Here is a 26,223-nt window from a genome sequence, read left to right as displayed (position 1 = left end):
CTAATTGTGAGCTCAACTGTGAAAAGTGAATGAAAGTTCAGAAAGTGTCACAATAACTTATAAAAACAAATGTTGATGGGAAAAGGGGCAAAAGATATCTGTGTACCAGTGCCCCTGAATCTTGTTTAAGACTAAAAAGAAAAGGAGGACTTGTGGCACCTTAGAGACTAACCAATTTATTTGAGCATAAGCTTTCGTGAGCTACAGCTCACTTCATCGGATGCATTGGTTAGTCTCTAAGGTGCCACAAGTACTCCTTTTCTTTTTGTGAATACAGACTAACACGGCTGCTACTCTGAAACCTTGTTTAAGACTGTTTAACATCGGATAGTGATTGGGTCATCTTAACACCTTCAACTCTTTGGGTCCATTTAGTCCCTCTAAATTAATACAATAGCATCACCGTAGCACCTGAGTGCTTTACAAACATTTATTTCCACAACACCCCTGTGAGATGAGGGCGTGCTGTTATCTTCATTTTACAGAGGGGGAACTAAGGCACAAAGAGATTAAGGTCCAAAGTATCTACTAATTTTGGGTGCCTGGCTATTTGAGACACCTGGGACCTGATATTCCAGAATACTTAGCATTATGCAGTACTTTATGTGTTCAAAGCACAGCTCCCATTGATTTCAGCTGCAGCTGGGACAGCGGATTCGGGGAACAGCAAATGGCTCATTATTGGCTCAAAGGCCTTATTTCAAGTTCCGGCTCCAGAGCATGAGGACACTGGAGCATCCAAAAGAAAAGTTTGTGGGAAAGTGTTTTCCTCCTTCTGACAAACGGCTGAACTCTTTCGGCTCAATTTTTTTTTTTTTTTTAAATTCATCTTGAGGAGACACCTGGCAGGGAAAGCGTCAGTTCCACCAGCTAAAGTTTGGCAAAGTTATAAACACTGAAAGCCTCAGTGTGAGATGGGCTGGGTACCCATAACAGGCAGCCCTCCAGCCCCACGGGTTGCTAGTTCTATCTAGCCCGCAGGCCATCTGCACAGCTGTTCAGACACTGCAAATAACTGGCTTTCCTGTGGGGCGAGCCTCATGTGCCCAGATAGACGTTTCTCCCCCAGTCTCTGCAACTGTTGCTCTTCCCCTCCAAAAACTATCTGGGCAGCTGTGACCTCCTGCCTGTGGGGGGCTGGAACAATTTGTATGGGGGGGGGGGAGGAAGCTGAGAGCGATTGAACCAAACTGTAAAGCCTGTATGTATGATAGAAACCACTTCAAGACAGGGGTGCTGCAGCACCCCCAGGGGCGGCATCTATGCTCCTGCCCCCCCAAAACTAAGTGCATGGGAAGCCCAGCCCGAGCTGCTGAGTCGTCCCCCCCCCCCCCGCTCTCTATAGCTGGGGCTGGCCCCGCCCCCTTCGCCCAGCAGCGCCGCGTGTCAATCACCCCCCCCCCCCGCAGCGGCGCCGCGGCCCCGCCCCCCCGGGCCCGCGCACGTGCCCCGGGCCCCGCCGCTCGCTCGCTCGCTCGCTGGCCGGGGCGCTGCTGGCCGGCCGGGCGCGGGGGCGATGGTTTTCCTGAGCGCGCCCTGCTGGCTGCGGAGCCGCCTGACCGACCGCTTCTGGAGGGTGCAGGCGGTGCTCAAGCATGCGCGAGTGAGTGAGTCCAGCCCCGGTTCCCGGCCCCGGCCCCGGCCCCGGCCCCAAGCCTCCGCCCCGGGCCTCTTTCCTCCCCGGCCCCGCTCGCGGCTTCGGCGCCTGCCTGGCCTGGCCTCGCCGCCTTTTGCGCATCTGCCGGGAGCCAGGCGCTTCCTCCTGCCCTGTCCCCGCCTCGCACCCAGAGCCCGCCGCTCCCAGCCCGGCCGCGAACCCGCAGGGGGTGGGGGGGTCGTGTCCCCCAAGGAGCAGAAGGGGTGTGTGTGTGGGGGGGTGTCGTGTCCCCCAAGGAGCAGAAGGGGTGTGTGTGTGGGGGGGTGTCGTGTCCCCCAAGGAGCAGAAGGGGTGTGTGTGTGGGGGGGTGTGTGTAGGGGGGTGTCGTGTCCCCCAAGGAGCAGAAGGGGGGTGTGGGTGTGTGTGTGTGGGGGGGTGTCGTGTCCCCCAAGGAGTAGAAGGGGGGTGTGTGTGTGGGGGGGTGGGTGGGTGTTGTGTCCCCCAAGGAGCAGAAGGGGTGTGTGTGGGGTGGGTGGGTGTCGTGTCCCCCAAGGAGCAGAAGGGGTGTGTGTGGGGTGGGTGGGTGTCGTGTCCCCCAAGGAGCAGAAGGGGTGTGTGTGGGGGGGTGGGTGGGTGTTGTGCCCCCCCAAGGAGCAGAAGGGGGGTGTTTGTCCCTTTCTTTTTGTTAGTTGCTTCCTCCCACACCCCATCCACTTATAGTCTTGTCCTTCTTCTGGGCCTGAAGGTGACACTCCTGTTCCTCTCTTGAGTTGCCCAGTGCATGGTGGGGGGAATGGCAGAGAGCACAGATAAAGCTTTCACTCTGGTCTCCCCAGAGGCTGTGCTCTTCTCCATAATAGAGCCAGAAGTTCACACCCTTTGTTTTTTTTTATACAAAAGAGAGGCATGATGTTCTGGCGTAAAGGAAAATAGCTGACTTATTGGCTGTCCATGGTTGCCATATAAATGGGATTAGATGGTTACCTGAGCCTTGCTTGCACATATAAGGTTAAAGGGATAGTGTGAACTTAAATTTGGTCCCCAGAAATATAAATACTGTAGAAACAAGTTTTGATAAAGCCTTAACCAAACATTCCCTCAGTGTTTGAAATCCAGACACTGCAGCAGGAGCAATCTGAAAATGACACTTGAGTATAAACAATGAAACTGGCTGAATTGACTTAATTTGAACTGATCAAAATGCAAAAAGTAAAGAGCATTAACAGTGACAAGTAAATGTATATTGGTAGATTTTCAGGTGTTCTTAGAACAGGTAAAGATACTTCTTTACAATACGACTTAAGTGGACAGTCTCTCTTTAATCCTATATGCAATAGTTTAAAAGGAATTTTCTGTAAGGGCATATTGTCAGCAGCTTTGGTGATATAATCAGCTGCTATAGCATTGAGCAGAGCATTGCCTACAATTAAATGGGCATATCCTACACTTTTGGGTCCCAGTCTAGCCATATATCATGACTACCCTGTGGGGATACTTGTTGGAGGGCAGACTAATTGCATGGTGCACTTGCCCAGTGTTAATTTTCCATATGTGCAACTGTGGTGGTTTCCACAGATACTGTATGATCATCAGTGGTACACGAAGTGGCTCAAGCTATGAGACGTTACTAAGGATAGGGATTCCCAATTGATTTCCTGCTTTTTGCATACAGGCAGCCCCTTCTGTTTTTTAAGAGTTAGAAAGTTAGTGTGAGTTTGGCCCACTGTTAGAATCTGGGATTGAAAACTAAAACTGATTCTGTGCTCTGTCCAGCCAGTGAGAAACTGTAGTCTTTCTCAGGTTACTTAATCTTTCAGTTACTATTTCCCCATTTGTAAAATGAGAAAATTGGCTGAGGCTTAACTAATGTTTGTAAAGTGCTTTGAGATCCTCTTAATGAAAGGCTCTTTAGAAATGCAAAGTGATATCTTCTATATTCATATTATTGAAAGGCTTTACATCCTTATAAAGTTAATAACTGAACTGGAACATCTTGTTTTTGCCTTAGCATTTTCGTGGAAGGAAGAACCGCTGCTATAGATTGGCTGTACGAAGTGTTCGGAGAGCTTTTGTGAAGTCTACAAAGGCCAGAAGAGAAAAGAAGAAATTCATGAGAGCGGTAAAAAACAAACCAAAATGATAGATGTAAACAGTGAAACTGGAAGAGACTAGAGTCATTTTTATATAGCTGTTTTCCTACTCGGGGTATCCCAAAATGCTTTACAAACTGCTGTTGAAAGAGTAGTTTTCCAAGTTCAAGGCAAGAGCAATAGCCCCTGTTGGCTTTGAAGTAGCGCATGTTGCATCAGAATTTTAGCATTGAAGAAATGTTGGTCAGGACACATTGTATTTATTGAATCTGAGCACATCCATATGTCTAATTCTTTACCAAAAGAAAGCATCAACTAGAATATTTGTATTTTTATATTTAAATCATTGTGTTTTTTAAGCTCTGGATTACGAGGATTGAAGCAGCTTCTCTTGAACATGGTTTGAAATATCCAGCTTTCATAGGCAATCTGCTTAAGGTAAGTGTGTTGCTTGAAGAAGAATTGCACTGAAATGGTGACAGGTTGTCCAAAATTCTCATTGGTCTTTCAATCAGTCATTCCATAAAACACCCAGAAAACCTTCCAGTTCTGCTGATGAGGGATAAATATGAAATTTCTTGTCTATGCTTTTTCTTGCTTACTGCAATAATGTAGTCCTGTTTTATACTTGTATCTATTTGTGCTACAAGTGACCTTCTTTTATCTTGGCAGCATAAGAGCTCAACATAAGACTCATAACACATTCCTACCTCTTCACTATAGATTTATGTGATCAGAAGAACTTGTTTTCATTTATTCTTTAAAGGGACAGTGTCAATTTACATTGTTTATTGTAAATGTTGTTACCTATGCTACTGTCAGGTCCTCAGAGTAATAGCTGCCTTTTTAGATATCAAGATATTTTAAAAATACAAAACAAATAAAACCTTGAATTACTAGAAGTGAGTTTAAAAATCCAAATTACTTTTCACTAATTAAACTGGTGCATTTCAGTCAGCTTGGACAACAAAAATAAATGCAGTCAGTTTCGCTGCTACATTCTTAGCACTTCAGTGCTCTTAAAACATACAGGGGGATTTGTTTCAAAGCTTCACATTAGAATTGGAAAAATTTGTTGGTCTTAGGTTTAGCTTGTTTCTCCAAACTTTTAACCTGAGCAAAATTTAAGATGGCAGTGTGCTTTAAACACTGTTAGTCGTCCCCCGCCCCCCCCCTCAATTAAGGCTGTAGAACAGCTGGATAGAAATTTAAACCAGTAGCTTATTTGATCAACTAATTAAATCAGATTTATTCTAAAGTTATCAAACTGTTAAAGTGCTTCTATTGTTTTTATTGTAACTCTTGGTAACTAATGGAATAAAGTACTCTGCATAGAAGTTCCATCAAACTCAGACAAAGGAACAGGTATTTCAGAGAAAGTCAGTGTCCCTTGCATCTTAGAATTGTCCATCAGGGAGGTCCTTAGTTTCATTTTCCAAAAGAAGCAGACCTGGTTTCTATAATCTTTTGATATTTTAGATCATCCACTCATTGCTCTATGTAGTCTATAAAGGGACCGATCCTGAGGTCCTTCCATTTTGAGACCCTTTTAAGGGCTGGATCCTGAGTTCCGCATCCACCACTCCTGTGGAAGTCCATGGGAATTGTTGATGTGCAGCACTTCATGGGATTGGGCCCTGAAACTCAAACTTGGCTTTTTATTTAAAGGTGAAAATAAATGGATGGGCTGAGAATATTTCTGGATGTTATTGCATAATCTGAAGTACTATGTAGGGATGGTTAAGGAACAGGACTAGGAACTAAGAGCCAAGTTCTGTTGCCACCTCTGAAACGGACAACTTGTGTGACTCTGGCCAAGTCAATTTCTGTGTATCCATTTCCTCACCTCTAAAATGGATAGACTACGTTACAAAGGAGCACTGAGAACCTTGGATGGAAGTCACTATAAAAGTGCAAAACATTATTTCAATAAGAATTCCCATCCCTTTGGAACATATTTACCTTGTTTGCTGGAATTTGAAAACTAGAGCATCCAAGATCAGGCACTTACTATGTAGACTTCCATAAAGGAAGAGACTCCCCACTGTAGCTTCTGGAATTGGTTCAAAAGGGGTTTTAGAAAACCCGTGGTTATCTGTTTTGTATCGTATTGCTGTTGTTGAATTGTATGACACTTTCCCCTTGGGATATTCACAAAAATTAGATGTGTATCTTGTGAGGTTTTCGCAGGTAGTAAAATCAGATGTTCGTTTGCCTAAAATATCCATTAAATAGTAGCATTTTAATGAAACATGTATATAATAATGCACTTAAGAACTTAACAATGAACATTTGTAAAAGGATAATTACTATGCTCTTCATTGACCATCCTTCTTGCATTTAGTGCCAGGTGGAGCTGAACAGGAAAATGCTTGCTGATCTGGCTATTTATGAGCCAAAGACATTCAAGTCCCTAGCTGCCTTAGCCCAAAGGAGGAGACAAGAAGGCTTCCTTGATGCCCTTGGAGATGGAAAAGAACCAGAAGGAATATTTTCACGAATTGTACACCATTATTGAAGTGACAGGCATAATCTGCAATTATAGCTGCCTGTTCTAAGCAGAGACTTGTATTTCAAAGTAAGTTTGCACCCCAGAGAACAAAAAAGGTCATATCTATGAAACAAAATCCTCTAAAATCAATCTAGCAAGAAAGAAGGAAGTCTTAGACAACTAGCTTGTAAACTTATGAGGACGGTTCTTTTTCCTTAGTGGTTTTGGTTAAAATTGCAATCTAAGCTTAACAGGGATAAACCCTACTGTGCAGAAGTCGCTCTAAGTCAAAATGTTGTGTAAACATTTTTGTTCTGTAACAATCTAATAAAGGGTTTTTTATGTATTATGAAAATATCTGAATAGTCACTTCTGGTGTCACAGTACAATAACATACATTTTTAAATGCTTCCTGAAATGTTGACAACTATCCCACATTGATGTTTTTCTACTTGCATCTATGTGGCACTCAGTGTTAATGAGGTTATATTGCAAAGCTATGGCTTAAATATATGACGCATAAGATGACTTTGGAAGTACCTGCTAAAAAGCAGAAAAAAGGAAAATCTTAAAGGCTTAGTAAGGCGTGTGCTGCAGCTAGTAGAGTTCTACTAAAATAAGTAGTCAGTCCATGAGATAAGCATGTGAAGGCATCTTTAAAAAAAGAAAAAGAAAAGCTAGTGAAATCACCAGAAATTCAGAAGTTGTTACGAGTATAAACCATGCCTTCTCAAGTATTGTGCCATCTAGCTTCATGCCACAAAATGTGGAGTATCTAGCTTTTCTTTAAACTAGAATATGTAAAAGAGTGCAGCACAGCTAAAGTATATTCAAGTGTAGCAGTCAGTCTTTCAAATTAGTTTAAAAATTAAACAGGCCAGTCTAGTAAGGAAAGCTTACATGTGATGTGTTGCCTAAAACCTATCCACAGAGTTGCTAATCTCTCACTGGTTCAGTCTATATGACACTTGTGTCGGAGTCAGGGGAACCTGAGATTAAGCCCATATCTACGCTACAACTGTGCTACTGTAGCATAGACCCTTCCTACATTGATGGGAGGGTTTTTTCCCCATCTATGTAGTTATTCCACTCTTCAGGAGTGGTAACTAGGTGGATGGAGGATTTCTTCCATCAACCCTGCTGTAATTTACACTTGAGGTTAGGTGGACCTAAGTAAATTGCTCAAGGTGTGAATTTTTTCACAGCCCTGAGTGATATACCTAGCTTGATATAATTTTCTAGTGTAGAGCAGGCCTTGCAGTTAAAAGCGGTAGTGCGATTGGGACCTCTGGCTGTGTAAAGGCTTTAAAACCCTGAACCCTTCAAGGCACTGGTCTTCAGGGGAGCACCACCCTACTATAAATGACCTAGCTAAAGCTGAAGCAAATGGAAGCTTACACTCAGATATATCTTCCAGTGAAATCTGTGTGCTGGAGTCTGTTCAAGGCAGATGCTGGTGCTGCTGCTGTGGAAGAGAGTTCCTGCTTGAGCTTAATTGGTTAGTCTCTAAGGTGCCACCTTTTCTGCTTGAGCTCTTATGAGGCATAGTCGTGCAAGATAAAACTACGGTTGTGGGAAGGCTGGTCAGTGTTGCCAATTTAAGATTTGGGGGGGTAAGCCTTGGGAGACTTGTTTTACTTAAAGCCCCAGCTGCTGGAGTCAAGGGGTTATTTAGGAAACAAACTTTTAAAACTCTTGCCCTCCTGCATGACAGAGAAAAGCTTGAACAGCTGAGTGGAGTGGCCCTGAGGGCTCCTGTCAGAAAGCAGATAAGTATGTGGGGTGGGAGGGCAATTGTACCCGGCCCCCAACTGTCTGTAAGTGGAAGGGGGGACCCCAGTGAACATGAAGAAGGGGGGCTCCAGATTTCTCTCCCAGGCCCCCTCAATTCCCCCAGCATCTGTTTGAATACGTTTTTCAAATCCCCCCAGCGGGGGGCGGCTCCCCTGCCGTGTGCTGGGGGGAAGGGCTGGCTCGGGCCTAGCCGGTGGTGGCGACCTAGGCTTTGTCTGGGTGGGGGAGGGGGCGCGGGAGGCGCGCGATGCACGCCGGGCGGTCCGCCCACTCCACCCTGTTTCGAATTCCCAACCGCTGCGTCACGCCGCTTGCATGAGGCCGCAGGAGCCGCGTCACGCCGGGGGCAGGCCGGCCAATCCGAGAGCGGCGCCTCGCTGCCACCCGCCAATGGGAGGCGGGCGTCGGGGGAACGGGCGGGACACCGCCCGGCGCTGGGGAAGGGGAAGGCGAGAGAGCGGTGAGGCGGCGGCCCAAGATGGCGGCGGGGACGGGCAGCGCGGCGGCCGTGGTAGCGGGGGGCCCGGGCGGGCTGCCGGCGGCGGGGCCGGCCCCGGCGGGGGGCGGCGCCCCGGGCCCCGGCGCGGTGCTGATCGGGGACCGGCTGTACTCGGGGGTGCTGATCACGCTGGAGAACTGCCTGCTGCCCGACGACGCGCTGCGCTTCACCCCCTCCATGGGCAGCGGCCTGGACCCCGACACCGAGACCCAGCTGCGCGTCACCGGCTGCGAGCTCATCCAGGCGGCCGGCATCCTGCTGCGGCTCCCGCAGGTGAGCGGGGCGGGGGGGGCCAGGCCCGCGGGGCGGGGGGGAGGGGCAGCTTCCGGTCTCAGGGGGCGAACGGGGCCGGGGAGGCAGGCCCGGGCGGGGCCGGCTCGGGGCCCACGGCCGCCGGGGGCGCTGGGCCTTAGTTGCCTGGGAGTGTCGCGCTGGGAGGGGAGGGGGGGAAGCTTTGTTCTCCCCGCCCGTCTGGGCAGGGCCCCGCCGTCTCTGCTGGTGCCCAGGGGCCGCTGCGATCCCCCCCCCCCCGTACTCCCAGAAACCAGGTAAAACCCGTCCCCGGCAGCAATCGGGGGGGGGCGGGCAGCTCCCCGGGCCCCGCACCCGCGTTTGCAATGGGGAGGGTGGACTCGGGATCAGGAGGCGCCCCCGGCCTTTTGTTTCCCAAGGAACCAGGCGTGTGAAACTGGCCCTGTTGTGCCCTTTACGGGCAGCGTCCCGCCCCTTGTCCCGGCCGGCTCTGCTGGGACCGGAAGCGGCTGATGTAACCATCTCTTCCTGTGAGCCCAGGGCCGCGGTTGGCTCAGCCCTCCAGGGTCCTTCCTGGTAGCTCGGCCAAGCCTCGCTCGTTTCTAAGGGGGGGATCCCATCCCCCGCCGCCGCGCAGGCTTTTGCTTTGCTGCGGCTGGTGACGCGCACGATTTCGCAATGCCCTTCAGATGGGGTTTCTTACATTCTTTCTCGTGTGACATGTCGCCCGTCGACTTTCCTGGCGAGCTTCAATTCCTCCTTTACGCTGCCAGTAAAGAAAATGGGACAGTCAGATGTTACCATGATGCTTGGAGGGGTTCAAAAATGCCACTATGATTGAAACAAGGTTAATGAGACCTTCAGTTAAAAAAAATAAATAAAATTGTTTTTTTGCCTAGTGCTGCTACCAGTAATCTTTATTTTAGCTGTTTTAATTTCTCTAGCCATCTTTTCTTGCATCTGTGTGTGTTTAGTATGGCACAAGGGAGTTTTTTTAAATATGGATATGTGACTGTAAAACCACAAAGACTGGCTGGGGAGCTTGGGGACAGATTTACTTGACATTTAGTGCTGACTCATGGTTAAAATGATTCCACTTTGAGTTGGTGGTTGCCTTTTAATATTGCTCAGCGAACATAGAACCAAAAATAAACAAGTAGGAGTATTTGCATAGATGGCACAGCACTGGGGGCCGTTTGGACTGTAGTGTCCACCCTCATAATTACTTTTGAGTGTCCCCATAAAATATTTTGTTTGGTACTTTTCTAGTATCTCATCTGTTTTAAGATTGCACATTACAGTTCTAGGTGTTGAAAACCAATCCTTTATGGTGGTGTAGCTTTTTTTTAAGCTGATTGTTGCTGAGTCAGGCATTTCTGATGGGTTTTATGGGACTCAGATTTGTTGTAGTAATTCATCTTGCTCTAGAATCCTGTATGAAGATGCTAATACTGGATTACCATTTTTTCTTTTCTCTCTAGGTGGCAATGGCTACAGGGCAGGTGCTGTTTCAACGTTTCTTTTATACAAAATCTTTTGTGAAGCATTCCATGGAGGTAAGGATTCTTTTAGAAAATGCACTATGCATTTGATTTCTCTCGTGTTTGAGAGCATGTATTATGCCCTGTTGAACTATGTGTACAGGAAACTTTTGAGCTATAGATATGTTGTTTAGTTAAACACAGTTTTACACATCTACATTATAACAAATACTTATCTTAAAATTTTGAATATTTCTTGTTTTTACCACCACTTTCTCTTATTATCCCTCCTAAAGCTCTTGGAGGCGATCAGTTCCAGATTTGAGCAAAACATCAGTATGTTGCAATACTTATATTTCAGCATGTGTCAATGGCCTGTGTTCATCTGGCATCCAAAATTGAAGAAGCACCGAGGCGCATAAGAGATGTAATTAACGTATTCCATCGCCTTCGGCATCTAAGAGAGAAAAAGTAAGTTTAGAATTTGGAAAGTGTTCGCTTTCTTCACGGTCAGTTGTTTAAATGTGGGGACTACTGAACATGAGAGCCTGAGTTTAGTACCCTAGCTAGCCATAGTTGTTGCTTTGCCTATGCGGGAGTTCAGCTGCATCATGACTCAAGGAACGTAGGGTAAAACCTTGTTTGGGGAATGAAAACCAAAACATTAATCTGGTTATTTTCTTAACTAGAAGAATGCTTGTACTGTTGTAAATACTAACTAGTTTGCATCAAAATATAGTAACCTGCATATGTGTCAAAGTAGGATGGTTGGGTGTCTTTTAATATTGGCATTTCACTCTTACTTGATGGAATCTGAAATAATGTCTTACAGAAAACCTGTACCTCTACTACTGGATCAAGATTATGTTAATCTGAAGAATCAAATCATAAAGGCAGAGAGAAGAGTTTTAAAGGAGCTGGGGTTCTGTGTTCATGTAAAGCACCCTCATAAGGTTTGTACGATGTTCAGCTAACCTATAAAACAGTGGGTGTGTGTTTCTTACACTCTGCCTGTTCTGGGTAAAACTGGATAAAAGCTTCTTGTTCCACAATACTGAACCCAGTGAAGCTAGTTTACAGTGATCTTGCTATCTTGTTTCTCATTCAAGAGAGTCTTAATAGTTGGTCTTGTATCTCATTGGTCAGTGAAGACTGAAGGTGGATGCAGATGTTAAGAACTGGTTAGACTTAACTATACTTGGATACTTCACTTTGTCATAGCATGAAAACTTATTGTTGAATGAGCAGGTAATTTTGGTGTTAAATTCTGAAGCATTATGAATAACTCCTCTTTGACTAAGGCTCTCAAATATCCCTTTTGTAGAATCTAGCTCTGATTATAATATTCGTCATTACTGATCAGATGTGTGAAATTTTCAGTCCCAGGAATGGTCTTCCCCAAAGTGTGCTGGACTCTGCTCCCCATATGAGCTAGTCAGCACTGCTGTTTGAATCTAATAGAAGGTTAAAGTAGTGTAAGGGCTCTCCTTTTCCTTGCACTGCAGGTATCTGCTCTCTGTCTTGCAGCAATGGGCTACTACTTCAGACCTCTTCAGCTTGCTGTAGTGTAAATGCTCTTTAAATTTGAGATCAAGTGTCCTCTGATTAAAAATATGTAGGTACCTTGCTCTGTTCAGATTTTCTCTGCCCACTGTAATTCTTTCTGAGCCTCTTTATTTACTGGGGTACTGATCACAGGAATGAGCATATTCCTTCACCCACTAATGCTTGTGAATTTCATGTAATCATTTTGTTTTATCCACCGTCTTTTTTTTTTTTTTTTGTGGTTCACAAAAACTTTGTTTTGTATGTTGCTGTGAACCTTTTAAACTTTGCAAAAGCGAAAGAGGGAAGAAATGTTGGCTAGGTTTAGTCCCTCCCAATGGAGATGTTTTGTGGTGGATTGGTGCCACTTTTTCCAGCTGGCAGTGTTTCCTCCCCTGTGGCAGCTAGAAGAGGAATGTTGAGTTCTATAGGAAAAGCATATCTATTTTGAAAACTGAGTGGAAGGCAAGACTTTTAGATGAATAGGATGACTGAGCTCAGAAAGAGGAGTATGAGGGAGGTCAGATTTGGCTGTGCACATAAATTTTTGGAACCTGTTCTTTCCCCCTTTGTAATTGAAGGCAGAAACTACCCTGGTATACACTTGGCATCTTAAAAGCACTCTTTCTGTGGATATTTGGGAATGTTAAAATCTAGAACAGAATATCAGATGCCACATGGACATCCCCTCTGAATTAAATATTTGGCTCTAGAGATTCTTGGTAATAACTCAATAACCCATATCTTCCAGATAATCGTTATGTACCTTCAGGTATTAGAATGTGAACGTAACCAACACCTGGTCCAGACTTCATGGTAAGTTGATCTTGCTTGTTATATGAGACCAGCAGGGCAGTGGCAGAAATATGTCATTTGAGGCACTCTGGGCAACATTGGTGTAGCCCACAACTATGTTCATGGAATAGACAGTTCCAGTGTTTCCTGGAGTGCCCCAACCTACTACCCAAATGTTGATCGGCCTCTAAGTTTCAGGCACTGTCTTAAATGGTAAGATAGCTTTTAAACCCCTCAACCCTTGCTCTTTCTTCCCTTTTCTCCTACCCTTTGCCCTCCCTCTAAAGTGAAAATGTTAAGTGGTTGTTTCTTTGGGTAAATCATACGTGCAGTTCTTGTCCGTCGCTGATGCTGGGAGACAGACTTTCCCAACACTTGAGCTGCTGGTTGCAACAAGGGCATCAGGAACCCTCGACATAAATCCTTTTTATGCACATGGATAATCCAAGATGTCAGCTACTAAGACTGGATAACTCAGTGTTTTTGCATTTGCCATGAAACATCTTCTGCCTGTCTTGTTGCTTCACTGTAGTGAAGAGACTCATTTGGGGATGGGTATCGAAGTTAAAATTCCAGATCTTGATTGTAACAAACTTGTAACTCATGAAACAATGACATAATTTAAAAATTGGAATAATGAATCTAAAGGTCATATTTCTGCTGACTGAACTCTCTGGTACTGTGATCTGTTTGGTGGAGAACCTATTTTGACTTTTCTTTTCTGTACTCTTTTAATCAAAGGGTAGCCTCTGAGGGTAAGTGACTAAGACTTCTCCTCTGCTGCCCAAGCGCTATGGTGCAGGGATAACTGCCGTCTTCAGTCAAACCAAAGCAGGCTCTACAAAGAGAAGGCTGACTCTAGACAGGTGGTATAAATACGATAGTATAGTAACTGGCCAACTGCTTCTTGTGCTTATACTTTTGATTTTTGTTGTTGTGCCGTTGACTCTATTGTATATTTTAGAACTTGATTGTTTACGTTTTGAAAACTGTTATTGTTAATGTTTTAACTATGTTAAAGATGCTGTACGTTTTTAAAAAGCCAAAAAAAAAATAAATATAAATATATATATATATATATATATATATATATATTTTAAGGTGGGATTTAAGTCTTATGGGTAAATTATCTAACTGGTAGACTTCAGTTTTTATCATATCTATGGATGTTATTTAATCGAACACTGAAGATACTTCAGTAGAAGGTCTGCCGTTTGGAATTAAGTACAGCAATGACACTGGACATTTTCCCTACTTCCAGATTACATAGTACCATTGAATTCAGAATTCACATGTGAAGTAAGACTATTAGGCACCAATTTCCCTTTTTTGTTTGGGATGCAGAGAAATAACTATTAGAGCAATACCCTAACCATTCATTGCTTCCAGTACCTGGAAGGTCATGGGTATCCAGTATAACTGATGTTTGAAGTGCAGTGGTTTTAGAGAACAACTTAAAGCTGAAGTAATGTGACAGATGTTTAATTCTACATGCCCCCTAAACTCTGAACCCAAAGGCCAGCTGCACAGTTAGCCAGTTAGTTTTTGTTTAGAGATTTGGAAAAGGAAGCCCATTCATCCTTCACAAGGTATGAATATTACTTCTCGCTGCACTTAATTTCACAAAGGCTTTCTCTGATATCCTTCAAAGTGTCTTCTCCATAGCAAAAACAGGTGATAGAACATCATGACTTAGTTTAAGCTTTCCTCATGGGCAAGGTGAAGGACAGTCAAGACTAAGCCTTTAACTTGCCACTTTTTTCCCAGTGGTCAGTCGCTCCCCACGTGTTAGAACTGAAATGTATAGCAAAGGACTAAAGCACATAGATGGGAATGTGATTCATGAGCACCTCCTCTTTCTGTAACTGGTTTTAAACGGGCTGTGGGCTCTGGTTTGGGCCTCCTTGAGTTAGTGAATCCTTGTGTACTGCATTACCCGCATGATCAATTTCAAACTCTCTTCTTAGATAGCTTGTATAACTATATGGTGGTCTTTGTTTTGGGTGGTGTTTTCTCTCTTGCCCACCTGACACGCTGCTTGAAAGAAATATTACTTTAAAAGTTATACCTTTAAGCATTTTATTTGTTGATAAATTCAGATGCAAGTATTTTGAAAATACAAACTTCCTTGAGGATTTAATATCAAAATCTTTTAAAATATGTACTGACTGTTGTGGAATATGTGCAATATTTTACAGTTGTCTCATTCTGTGAATATTCATTTTAAGAAACCTTGTTGAAATGGGACATTTGGAAACGATACTGTCATATGCCAGAGAAGAGGAGATCTGTTTGAATACTGAACCATCCTCTGCATTGATGTTCCCAAATATCTGGATTTCTTCCACGACTAGCTTTTGCATCACAAATGGATTCTCTCTTGGATGCTGTCTCACTAATGGAAAATGGACAGGTTCCAAAAACTTTCCAGTGGAAATGGGTACATGCTGAAGTGGATTGCATTTCTCCGGAGAACTCCAGCAGGATCGGCAACTTTGAACACTAGCTTTGAGTTTGCATGCTTCTCTGCACTCTGGGATTGAGCCTAGATTTCTGTTACTGAGTTCTTTACAGATTATATGTTGTCTCTACAAAAACATTTTGTTTTTGCATGAGAGCAGGCCAGTAGATCTAGAGGGAAAAGTAAAGTTAAAATTGGTTCTCTTTCATAACTGATTTGTCTGACAGCCAGTCAGAAACTTATTCCCAACCACATATCCATCCTCTTGAAGAAATTTTTTCTAACTTCTCTTCAGATTTGCAGGAGTCTAGCATTTGAGCTTAGTAATAGAATGCAGAGAGAAGTAGTTACTGTAGAATGGAAGAGAATAGAACAGAGGGGCCTGGTGCAGGGGGTTGCAATTGTCCCCTTATTGTGTCTTTCAGGAATTACATGAATGACAGTCTACGAACAGATGTCTTCGTAAGATTCCAGCCAGAAAGTATTGCCTGTGCCTGTATCTACCTTGCAGCTAGAACACTGGAGGTGAAACATCTATTTATATTTTGTCGTTTCCGTTTCCATTAAGGTTTTCATGTAGAAGTAGAAAATTGAATGTATGAATTTCTCAATTGTAGATCCCACTTCCTAATCGTCCTCACTGGTTTCTACTGTTTGGAGCAACAGAAGAGGAAATTCAAGGGATTTGTATAAAAATCCTGCAGCTATATACTCGGAAAAAGGTTCGCTATTGTTTTATACAATGTGTATTCGGTATTTCTTAGAAGATAGGGCAAAACATCTTACTCCCATTGAAGCCAGTTGCAAAGCTCCCACTTCTCTGGGAGCAGGATCCAGACCCTGTGAGTCATATCCCTTCTAAGCATGGATGGTCAATTGAAACAGTACAGAGAACTAATTTTTTTATGTGCATTTGCAGGTTGACTTGTCTTATCTGGAAAGCAAAGTAGAAAAGAAAAAACTAGCCATTGAAGAGGCAAAAGCACTAGCTAAAGGTCTGCTACCTGACAGGACTCCCAATTTGGATAACACGTCAGGCTTTTCTCCTGTTCCTAAAAATGGTTGGTATCAATGTACTTAGTTTGCATATTTGGACTGCATTGCTTTTTGCCCATATTTTGGGGGTATTACAGTGACTTAACTTGAGTAAGAATCCTGTCTCAGGCTATTTTAGATTGCAGGGATTCCTATGTTAAGCTGTATTCCAAATGATGATGCAAATGCTGCTGTTTTGCAGCATAATCACTCTGTAGAAAGGAGGAGTCAAACTACTCATGAAGTTTTTTCCCCATTCTTTTTCTTAGCCTCATGTTCGTATGTGTGCTAGAAGAAAGGCAGCATTGGGACATGACACGAAACTATTTGTTATGTACTAAGTTTACAGCCTCAGAAATTTACTTTAGATTTGAATAACTCGTGACTTACCTGAAGGTGTTCAAGTTTCACCCTTTATCTGTATGTACTGCAAAGGGTATCTATAGGGATGTGGTAATTTAGTCGACTCTTGCCCTCATTAGTCAGGGCAGGTGACCCATTCAACCACTGCTTGCCACTCTTTACAATTGGGTTGCCTACTAAAGATTGACATCTCTTTGATATGCATGTGGGGGGGGGGATGAAGTGTAAACTTTTACATTTTTCTTTTAGAGTCCCCAAAAGAAGGTAAAGGAAATAAACCTTCCCCACTTGCTGTGCAGGCGATGAAGAATGCTAAACGAAAAATGGACGGAACAAAAAGAATGAATTCCAACAGCCCAGTGAATGGGTAAGATTCCACGTTCTATAGATTTTTACCTCTTTTTCTCCTAGCACTTAAATCTAAATCTTACTTGGATTCTGTCCTTCATAGCGTTCAGAAAGGAAGGGAGAGCAGGAGTGGAAGCAGAAGTCGAGAGCAGAGTTATTCAAGATCACCATCTAGATCAGCATCTCCTAAGCGCAGGTATGTACTGAAATGGGTGGAAGTTCAGAGTCCCATTTGTAACCTGCTATGCTAATGGCAAACTACCATCCCAGAGAATGGTGCTTTGGTAGTCAGTGGACTCTGTTGAAGCAACTACTACAGCGATTTGTATAAAACTTTAAACCCTGTTTGAGCTCTGGAAGTGAGACTAGTGTATGGAGGTGCAACATGGTGGCCAGTGTAAGTTAAAGTGAAGTTTAGGGTTCGAGGAATAACTGCATATGAATGGCAGCGTCTTACTCAGCAAATCCGCTTCTTGTGCCCATAGTCCTTTCTGCTAACTTAAATGACAACAATAAGTTTATACTGCTTCTTACTATCCTCGCCATAGACACAACAAAGTTTGGGGGATAGGGAAATGGAGTCTCCCTCCATTATGCCTTGTGCCACCTGTACTAAACACTGGGGTTGCACTAGCAGAACTGAGGTCCAAATTTGGCCTGCAAAGCTTCTTACTGATGGTGATGCTCAGGCTAGGAAATTAGAAGAAAAATCTATGGTAAATTGGCTCAATTTACAAGTATATAGCTATCCATGAGAGGTAATCATGGAACCCCCCCCAAATCCATACATCTTCTAAAATTCTTACAGAAAGAAATCAGCTTCATAATTACAGCAAAAGGTTTTGGATTGTTAATAAAGTGTGTTGTGAAAGATACTGTTCAGTATTCCAAAGGATCTCAGTTTTTTACCCATCCAACAACAGATATAATGATTACAAATGTTACCTATTATTTTAGTCCTACAGGAAATTACTTGCACTGTGTTTTAATTCGTTATGGGGTGTGAGCTGGGGAAGTATTCTGTTTGAAGGCAGGTGACACAGACAAAAGCTAAAATCTGTTGAAATAGGTTCTAAGGTTTGCTGGTTCAACTAATCAAATTAGTAGCTCTCTGTTTGGAGAAGCGGCTTTTGCTTGTAAGATCTGTTTTGAGGGCAGTTTTCAACCTCAGTTGTAGCTGACAAGTAAGTAAGGGTAGCATTTTAAAGGACAGTGTCAAATCATTTTCTTCTGAAACCTTTTTCCTTGTGTTCCAAGTAGCACCTAAGATTACTATAATCTGTCTTGCTTTTAATGCTGTAAAGTAATCGGGCATTGATTTTTAAAGCACTCACTGTTTGTTCTCGTCTCCTCCTGCTTCCCTGTCTTAGAAAAAGTGAAAGCTACTCGACATCGAGTGGTTCCAAATCCCACAGCCGCTCCAGGAGTCGCAGTGATTCTCCCCCAAGACAGTTCAACCATAGTGCTAGTTACAAAGGCTCTAAAATGAGGAGTTACAAAAAGTCAAAGGACTACAAATATTCGACACACAAGCCGAGGAAGTCCCGCAGCAGGAGCTCATCACGTTCCCGAAGCCACTCGCGGGAGCGTTCTGATCATTCTGGGAAGTACAAGAAAAAAAGTCACTACTACAGAGAGAGACACGAGCGTTCCCGCTCCTATGAGCGTGCAGGTCATCGTTACGACCGAGACCACCCTGGCCACAGCAGGCACAGGAGATGAGCGCTACAAGGGCTTCTCCTCTGTCCTTGGGGATTCAGAGTGGAGCCCGGCTTCCCCCATTTTGCCCTTGTAGCATAGGGTTAGCCTGAGTCTAAACCACTTAGCATCAGTAATCTTTTCTAACCTTGTGCTTGTTAGCATGATCCAAATACAAAGACACTGAACAGACATGATGATGTGGAAGACTTGATCTGGTAGATGGCTTGGTTGTTCTGCTGCTGGAGTGTCTCTTAGGAAACACTGAAGAGCCTCTCATGCCTGCTCTTTGGTCATAGGTATATTTGCATACTGTAGTGCAATGGTGTTAGTATATTTCTGGACTTGGAGTACTGAGAGCACCAATTTCCTTGCTCAGCAATTAGAGAATTCTGCTGAACCAGCCCTTCCTGGTGGAACTAGAAGAAAGCTCAAATGTTTCATGAACACCATTAGTGGCTTGGTGCTAACAAAGCTGTCGTTTCATACTGACTCAATTATGTTGTACAAATGTAAGGTGATATTTCTAGAACTGATGCCTATATTAGGTTACACTTGTGTATATATTTTGCAGTGTTTAACAATACAATATGGGAATATGGCCTTATTAGCCCTTATACTTTCTCCACTGTGTAAATAAGCATTTGTTTAATACAAGTGAAAGCTATATACTGAAAAGTCAAAACTTGAATTCTATCAATTTAAGATTTGTTTAGAGAATTCTGATAAATGTGAAAGTATTTAGCTCTGTGTATTGAAAGTAGTATATTTTTATCCGTGCAATGCTGTGTGCAGGCCACCAGCTCATAGAGAAGTTTCATATATATACATTTTTATGTGTTTTGAATAACTCTATACTCAGGATCTTTGACACTCTGAAGAATTGGTAGTTTGTCAGTCTGCTTGCTTGTTTAAAAACAGAAGGTGTAAAAAAAACAGCCCAAGTACACAGCTCAGGGGTATCCGTTTTAGTGGTATATCTGAGCTGTTCCTGTGCTCCCTAATTTCATTAAAGTATTTGATTTTGTATTTAAACTCTATGATGTTACTGTCTATTGTAGTTCAGAGACTTCTAAGTTGTACTGCCATGCTAATCAAAAAGGGGACAAACAACCTGACTTTAAATAGGGGTAAATGAATAGGTTATAAGGTTTTTATTTTTAAACTGGCGTATGCCATTGCAAATATAAATACTGTTTCAGAGTAATTTTGTAGCACATGGTTACAGGGGATGCGAGTAATGGTAAAACAGATCTCTTCCTTTCCCACGGGAGGGAGTTAAACGCTGTGCAACCTAGGTCCATAAGAGTTTTCATCAGTGCAGGTGTAATAGAGGGTTAGCTGCCTGAAGTGGTGTGTTTTCCTACCCTTGGAAAGAAAGTAATGGCTGCTGATAGGTTGAAGTGGTTCCTGTGAATTTCAAGCCACTGAGGGTATGTCGACACAACCCGCAGCAGCGAGCTCCTGAGCCTGAGTTGACCGGTTCACACGCTGTAGCACTAAAAATAGCTGTGTAGACATCATGGCTTGGGCTCTGAAGTCAACAGCATTATTTTTAGTGCAGTAGTGAGAGCCTGAATCTGTTGACCCAGGCTTGGAGGCTCACAGTCAGGGGCTGTATAGACATAGCCTGATACAGCATAGATTAGCTTTAGTTGCCTAGATACTAAAGTGAGGGTGGGGCAAATGCCCTCATATGTCTTCGAGGGATCTGCTGGCAGGCTCATCCCATGAGCATTTACAAAGATTTTCAGTGTCCCATCAACAGGTGTGCACAGCATGAGGGGTGAGTCAGCCATTGGTATGGCATTAAAGTTCCTTGTTCCCGTATCCCAGAACAGAATTGTGCAAGCAGTGCAGTATAACTTGCAAATTTGCCTTGGAAGAAGGGTGCTCCTGGGTTCCACCCCACAAATCACAGTGGGGGGGGGAGGGGAGAAACAAAATGCTGTAGTTTCTAGAGCTGAACAGCAGCAGCCTCCCCTTCCTGCTGTTTTTGCCCTGGCCCTTCTCATGCCCTAATGAATCTCATGGCAGCTTCTTCATGTTGCCACCGTTTCCCACGTACTGCTCTGGAGCAGGGGAAGCAGAGCAACCACAAGGACCTGAAGCAGGGCTGTTCCCGGTGGATCACCTAGGAAGTGCTCAGCACCCCAAGCTCTGACAATCAGGCCTCCCCAAAGTGCCTCAGATTGGGATAAAAGGGGAGGCACCCAGAGTAACTCATCACACATTGTGGCACACGCAGGGCAGCATGTATCGTGTACGTTGCTCTCTATCACTGCAGCCAGGGTTAAACGTTGCTTGCTCTGCCATCCGACCTCAGTGAGTTTCTAAAAAAAAAAGTAATAAAAATCCTTTGTTTTTAAAGCAAAATCACTTGAAACTAATTGAGCTGACCACTGAGGTAAACTAGTGGGAAGAGACTAAACAGTGATGGTGCAGTTAAGCCCCGTGGATAAGTTTATTGTCATGTTAGACTTTTTCCTCGAGTGTTTCAGGTTTTTTTTTTTTTCTTGTTTGTTTGTTTTTCTCCATTGGTTCAGAGTTCTGGCAATGCTGCTACTTACACTTCACTCTGATCTCTTTTTTTTTTAAACTTGACCATAAACCCCCTAAAGAGGCTTTACTCCATCCAGCAAGTCACAGCCCCTCCGAAAGCAATACTGTGACAGGAGAAACTTAAGCATTTGGTATAAGGAACTTTAATCTTCTGTAAGGACATGATGTCCATGTGGAGAAAATGACTGGTCTAGCTATACCAGTAAAACTCCCCTGTGCCCGCTTGTCTTCCTGAATAAGAGTGCTTGTTTTCTGATATTTATACTGCTTTCAAAGCAAATTAAAAATCAGAAAAGAGCCTTCCTTTTTGGGGATACGAGTGTCCGTATGGGGAATTCTACCACTCTGGCTATGCTAGTAATCTTCCTTGTGGAGACCAGCCCTCAGTTGAATGCCATTTCAGAATGTTTGGGGGGGGGGGCGCTATAGTCACCTCCCACATACATGAAAGAGCTGCTATCCCTCAAACAGCATATGAGCTAATTTTGGACATGACGTGGAAAGGGTGACAGAAGTTTGAAGTCAATGAGGACAAGGGTTACAGTAAGGTCCCACAGTTACCTAGCTTTGCATGTAGCTGCTATATGGTTCCATAACAGTGGCTTTTATATGTAACTCGCTTTTTGCTTATGCTGATCTATTACTTTACATTACTGGTCAAACTTGAGGGACTTTGGTCTTTAGGTATCTTCAGCGCCTGTTTCTCAAGTATGCCAAGTAGAAGCAGTTGTCTGTAGGCTGAGACATGGGAAAACTCTGTAGAGTTTGTTAGGATTGTGCAGTGTCAAGGAATATAACTTGAGAGTGTGAGGAGGGGAAAGATACTAGCATGGAGTTGTGCTAACTGGTTTCAGCCAAGCTGGTCTCTTCTTTCATCTATTCAAAAGCCAGCAAACTACCTGCCTTCGCCTGTATTTTGCACACATGGAGGGAAACTGAAGTAAGTTCACACTTCAATGGCTATTTGGATTATTTCATATACATTGTCTTAAAGTAACAAGCTCAAAGCAGTACATCAAAGTAATCTTGACCCGTCCAAAGTGTTACACTCTGTTTGGATTAGAAAGAACAGAAGAATGGCTCTACTCAGTCAGACCAATGATCCATCTAGCCCACTATCCTGTTGGCTGACAGTGGCCAGTGCCAGTTGCTTCAGAGGGACTGAATGGAACAAGGCAACTTAACGAGTTATCCATCCCTTATCATCCACTTCCAGCTTCTGGTAATCGGAGCTTGAAGGAAGGCCAGAGCATGGGATTGCATCCCTGCTCATCTTGGCTAATAGCCACTGATGGACCTGTCCTCCATGAACTTATTCTTTTTTTAACCCGCTTATACTTTTAGCCTTCAAAATGTCCCATGGCAATGAGTTGACTGTGCACTGTGTGAAGAAATACTTAAGTTTGTTTTAAACCTGTTCCCTAATTCATTTCATTGGGTGACCCTTTGTTCCCGTGTAATGTGAGAGGCCAAAGAACACTTCCTTATTCGCTTTCTCCACCCCATTTGTGATTTTATAGACTCTATCATAGCCCCCCTTAGTGGTCTCTCTTCCAAGTGGAACAGTCCCTGTCTTTTTAATCTCTCCTCATATGAAAGATGCTCTGTACCCCTTCTCTGTACTTTTTCCAATTCTAATCTATCTTTTTTGAGATGAGGGGACCTGAACTGCATGCAGTATTCAAGGTTTGGGCGTACCATAGATTTATCGAATGGGATAGATAAGGAAAATACGCCCTTTCCAAACGGACCCTAAGATTGTTTGCTCTGTTTGCTGCTGCTGCTGCACAGTGAGCAGATATTTTCAGAAAACGATCCATGATGATTCCAAGATCTTTCTTTAGTGGTAACAACGAATTTAGACCCCATGTTGTATGTATAGTTGAGATTGTTTGTTTTCCACTGTGCGTTACTTTGTATTTGTCAGCATTGAATTTCATCTGCCATTTTTGTTGCCCAGTCACCCAGTTTTGTGAGACCTCTTTGTGGAGTAATCTTGTTCTGCCCAGAGTCTGCATGTACACTCTGTCCTTACTGCCTAATGTAGCTGCAAAGGGATCAACCAGGTGCATTTAGCAGAGTAAAATGCATCTCTTTGCTCATCCCAGTCTTTAAAGGGGGGGGGATGGCCTCTTCCTTTTATCATCAGCTCAGCTCTGTTAGTCATTTTAAATATGAGGGCTTTTATTGTCAAAGGTGCCTATTTCCCATTGACATCAATTGGAGTTAGGTGCCTAAATTCCTTTAACGATCTGGGCCCAGAGGCCTCCTGTCCAATCCCTTAGAGAAGCAATCCTTCAAAGAGCTGGGCTGTGCACCGGGTTCTGAAAATCAGCAGCTGTAAAGGGTGATGGCTGCACAAGGGGAGCAAATTCTGCAGTTGAAACGTCCACCTGACGCGTTTTGCCATCGATCTCTGAGTTAAAGTGGGAGCCCGTTAACTGGAATGCTCGGAGTTAAACCTCCGAGTGCATTTGGAGAAGAGGGCTCCAGAGTAGTCAGCAGCCCCCATCTGGGTAGGGGTTTCTAGATATACATTACCTCATTTGGCGTGAGAGGCAGCAGCTGTTTTATATCAACCGCTGCGCAAATGCACAGCGTTGAATAAACAGTAATACTCCACTTTCGGACATGCTTGAAGCCAGAGAGAGAAATATCTTGGAACCTCAGCCCCTGTATAAAACATAACTGAGCGCCTAGGAGAAAATGTGTGTATAGGGCCCCAAACCAAAGGGATTATGTCCTGGGATTAAAAGGGACATCCTGTTCTAGAAGAGAATAACATGTTCTTACTGAGAACCCCCCAAGCCCCCCCCCCCCCCCCCCCCCCCCCCCCCCCCGGCATGGATAACTAACAGCGTCTTGGCAGCGGCCTAGAACGGAGAGAGTCTGCTGCAAGGTGGACCGAGAGTACAAGATTGACAAAGCAGCTGAAGTTCAGAGGTCCGGTTCTCAGCTGCTGTAAATCAGAATAGCTCCACTGACTTCAGGCGAGCCGTGTCTGTTTCTACCAGCTGAAGCTGTGGCCTGGGTCTGTCGTGGAAGGAAACAGGCTTTGACTCTGCTGAAAGAGCCGCAGACTAGAGCCGATTCATATTTGTCTAATTTATTTGACAAATTTCATATAACTTTTTAGATGAGTGGTTTTTCTCCAGTATCTGATCTTCATTTGAGAGTGAACTATTCAAAGAATATGCCTTCCCCCACCCCTCGTTATCCACCCAGCTGTGCCAGAGCAAGGGACAAAGGGCCGCACCTCTAATTAGTCATGCCAATGGGCCTTGCTTCCAAGCCTGTTTGTTTTCAGGTGGGCATAAGGGTCTGAGTTCTGATCCAATTGCAGGAGTGGTGCCAACGTGGTTTGAACAAGTGCCGTAGGGAAGATTTCTGCTGAATGTACGACCCCGAAGCACCAGTGGATGAGTTCTGGGGGGCTGGGGCTGGCTTGTAATTGGCAGTGGCTGATGGGAAATCTAACATTTTGGCAATTCAGCATTCAGTCAGTTACCAAAGACACACGGCCAGCCCTTTGAAAAGGCAGCTTGCTCACCTGAATGGCCAAGAATATTTCAGACAGTGAAATGAACTCCTGGCCCCTTGCATGTGTTTTCTCAGGTGATTTTTGCAGCTTTCTGCTCCTGCGATCCCCAAGTGATTTCTTGAGCTGTTTGTTCCTTGGTGTTTTCCAACCCATAACCTATGAACTGGCCTGAACTGAATCAAATAATCACGGCAGTGCCTGATCTCAAAGCCTGCTCCACTCCACTGCTCCAGGGAAATCCAAAGCAAGCTCAGCTGTGTGAATTATCGCATCAGAGGGGAAAGGTCTGGTCTGATGGAACCAAAATTCTAGTGCTAGAACATTCACAAGGCCTGATATTTCCCTCCACACACGCTTTTCTTCATGCCTGGGAGCACAGCTGGCCCCTGGTAACAGGCTGTGAGGGTTTGTGGGGAGAACCATGGTGGGTCAGTCGCACTCCATTCTGTTCCAGTCAACCCAATAGCTATGGCAAAGGTGGCGTGGCATTACACCCATAGCCTTCAGAGATATTGTAATGATATGATTATGGCTCCGTGTGCGTCACGGCGGTCATGGACTCCATGACTTTCTGTGACCTCCATGACTTCCGCAGCAGCCCATGCAGATAGCCCGGGAGCTGCCTGAGCAGCTCACGCTGCCCTGGGCCAGTCGCCTCGGGTCCCCCTAGCAGCAGGGGTTTGAGTGGGGGAGGGCTGAGGGTTGGGGTGCAGGGCAGTGCTTACCTGGAGAGGGCTCCTCAGAAAGGCCACAGGAACTCTGCTCCACGTGCTGCCTCTGCCTGCAGGCACCACCCCCGCAGCTCCCATTGGCCATGGTTCCCAGCCAATGGGAGCTGCAGAACCAGGGCTTGGGGTGGAGGGGAGACCGCACCTCGAGCTAGGAACTGGAGATCGCTGCTTCCCAGGAGCTGGGTAGGGAACCTGCCCCACCCCCCTGAGTACCCATAGCACCCCCCAGGCTGTGCCTTCCCTTCCCATCCGAACACCACTGGAGTTTTAAGCTGCAAACAAGTGCAGTTTGCCTTCAAGAATCTCTGTAATCTGCCTAAAACAACATTTAGGATGAGAATTTATTACACATATCCAATTTCTTTCCTATATTAAGCTTAGGTTGCATGTTCGTTTTATTTGCTAGGTAATCTGCTTTGATCTGTTAGATTTTAAGTGATTATAAGGGAAAACCATCTTTTGTAGTTAATAAACATTACTGGGGGGCAAAAGCTGTTGCATCTCTTCCTCCACATGGAGGGAGGGGGTGAATTTCGTGAGCTTACGCTGTACAGATCTCTGTGCAGTGCAAGGCGGTATCATTTTGGGTTTATCCTCTAGAGGGGGGTGTGCACTTGAGTGCTGGGTAGTTCCTTAGCTGAGTCGTCCCATGCACAGCTGATTTCAGTGTCTGTGTGTTTCTGCAGCAGGGTGTGTCCCTACCTCTGTGTGTGCTGGTAAAAGTGCAGTGTGAAGCCTGGGGGAGGGCTTGGCAGGCTGCACAGCCAGAAGTACAGTGTAAAGAGAGCCCAGGCTGGTGGGCCTGGGGGGCTCAGTGGTACCTGCGTTCCAAGTGGCACCCCGGGGGGGCAGGGAACCTGTCACAGGTTGATAGCAAGGCACAGCTACTGCCCCACTTCTGTTCATGGGATAAAGGAAGGCAGTGAGGTTCCTGTCAGGC

The 26,223-nt window shown here is 44.6% G+C and overlaps 2 protein-coding genes across 4 annotated transcripts; both read left to right on the top strand.

Moving 5' to 3' along the window:
* Positions 1–1,441: 1,441 nt before the first annotated feature.
* On the top strand, positions 1,442–6,533 carry MRPL20 (mitochondrial ribosomal protein L20). The gene is made up of 4 exons (XM_048825199.2): positions 1,442–1,603; positions 3,606–3,716; positions 4,048–4,125; positions 6,032–6,533. The coding sequence occupies exons 1-4, from the start codon at positions 1,517–1,519 to the stop codon at positions 6,203–6,205; spliced, it is 450 nt and encodes a 149-aa protein (XP_048681156.1). The 5' UTR covers positions 1,442–1,516; the 3' UTR covers positions 6,206–6,533.
* Positions 6,534–8,435: 1,902 nt separating this feature from the next.
* On the top strand, positions 8,436–19,484 carry CCNL2 (cyclin L2). Of its 3 annotated transcripts, XM_048825170.1 has the most exons (11): positions 8,436–8,744; positions 10,205–10,279; positions 10,566–10,675; positions 11,037–11,157; positions 12,501–12,565; positions 15,431–15,530; positions 15,623–15,727; positions 15,925–16,066; positions 16,653–16,770; positions 16,855–16,947; positions 18,122–19,484. In XM_048825170.1, the coding sequence occupies exons 1-11, from the start codon at positions 8,451–8,453 to the stop codon at positions 18,471–18,473; spliced, it is 1,575 nt and encodes a 524-aa protein (XP_048681127.1). In that variant the 5' UTR covers positions 8,436–8,450; the 3' UTR covers positions 18,474–19,484. The 3 variants fall into 3 exon arrangements, with proteins under 3 accessions (XP_048681127.1, XP_048681128.1, XP_048681129.1); XM_048825171.2 differs by lacking the exon at positions 8,436–8,744 and having other exon boundaries at positions 10,230–10,279; positions 10,501–10,675; XM_048825172.1 differs by lacking the exons at positions 8,436–8,744; positions 10,205–10,279; positions 10,566–10,675; positions 11,037–11,157; positions 12,501–12,565 and adding an exon at positions 13,285–13,410.
* Positions 19,485–26,223: the final 6,739 nt, after the last annotated feature.

This window comes from Caretta caretta, chromosome 18 (genome assembly GCF_965140235.1).
Source record: "Caretta caretta isolate rCarCar2 chromosome 18, rCarCar1.hap1, whole genome shotgun sequence".
NCBI lineage: Eukaryota > Metazoa > Chordata > Testudines > Cheloniidae > Caretta > Caretta caretta.
Note: the sequence above shows the minus strand (reverse complement) of the source record. Positions and strands in the feature narration are given on the sequence as shown.

Bases quoted from the DNA above. Each gene is read 5' to 3' on its own strand.
- CCNL2 (XM_048825170.1), top strand. From the start codon at position 8,451: ATGGCGGCGGGGACGGGCAGCGCGGCGGCCGTGGTAGCGGGGGGCCCG. The intron at 15,728-15,924 runs GTTCGCTATTGT...GTGCATTTGCAG, and splicing joins AGCTATATACTCGGAAAAAG to GTTGACTTGTCTTATCTGGA. The intron at 16,948-18,121 runs GTATGTACTGAA...TCCCTGTCTTAG, and splicing joins TCAGCATCTCCTAAGCGCAG to AAAAAGTGAAAGCTACTCGA.
- MRPL20 (XM_048825199.2), top strand. From the start codon at position 1,517: ATGGTTTTCCTGAGCGCGCCCTGCTGGCTGCGGAGCCGCCTGACCGAC. The intron at 1,604-3,605 runs GTGAGTGAGTCC...TTTTTGCCTTAG, and splicing joins CGGTGCTCAAGCATGCGCGA to CATTTTCGTGGAAGGAAGAA. The intron at 4,126-6,031 runs GTAAGTGTGTTG...TCTTGCATTTAG, and splicing joins TCATAGGCAATCTGCTTAAG to TGCCAGGTGGAGCTGAACAG.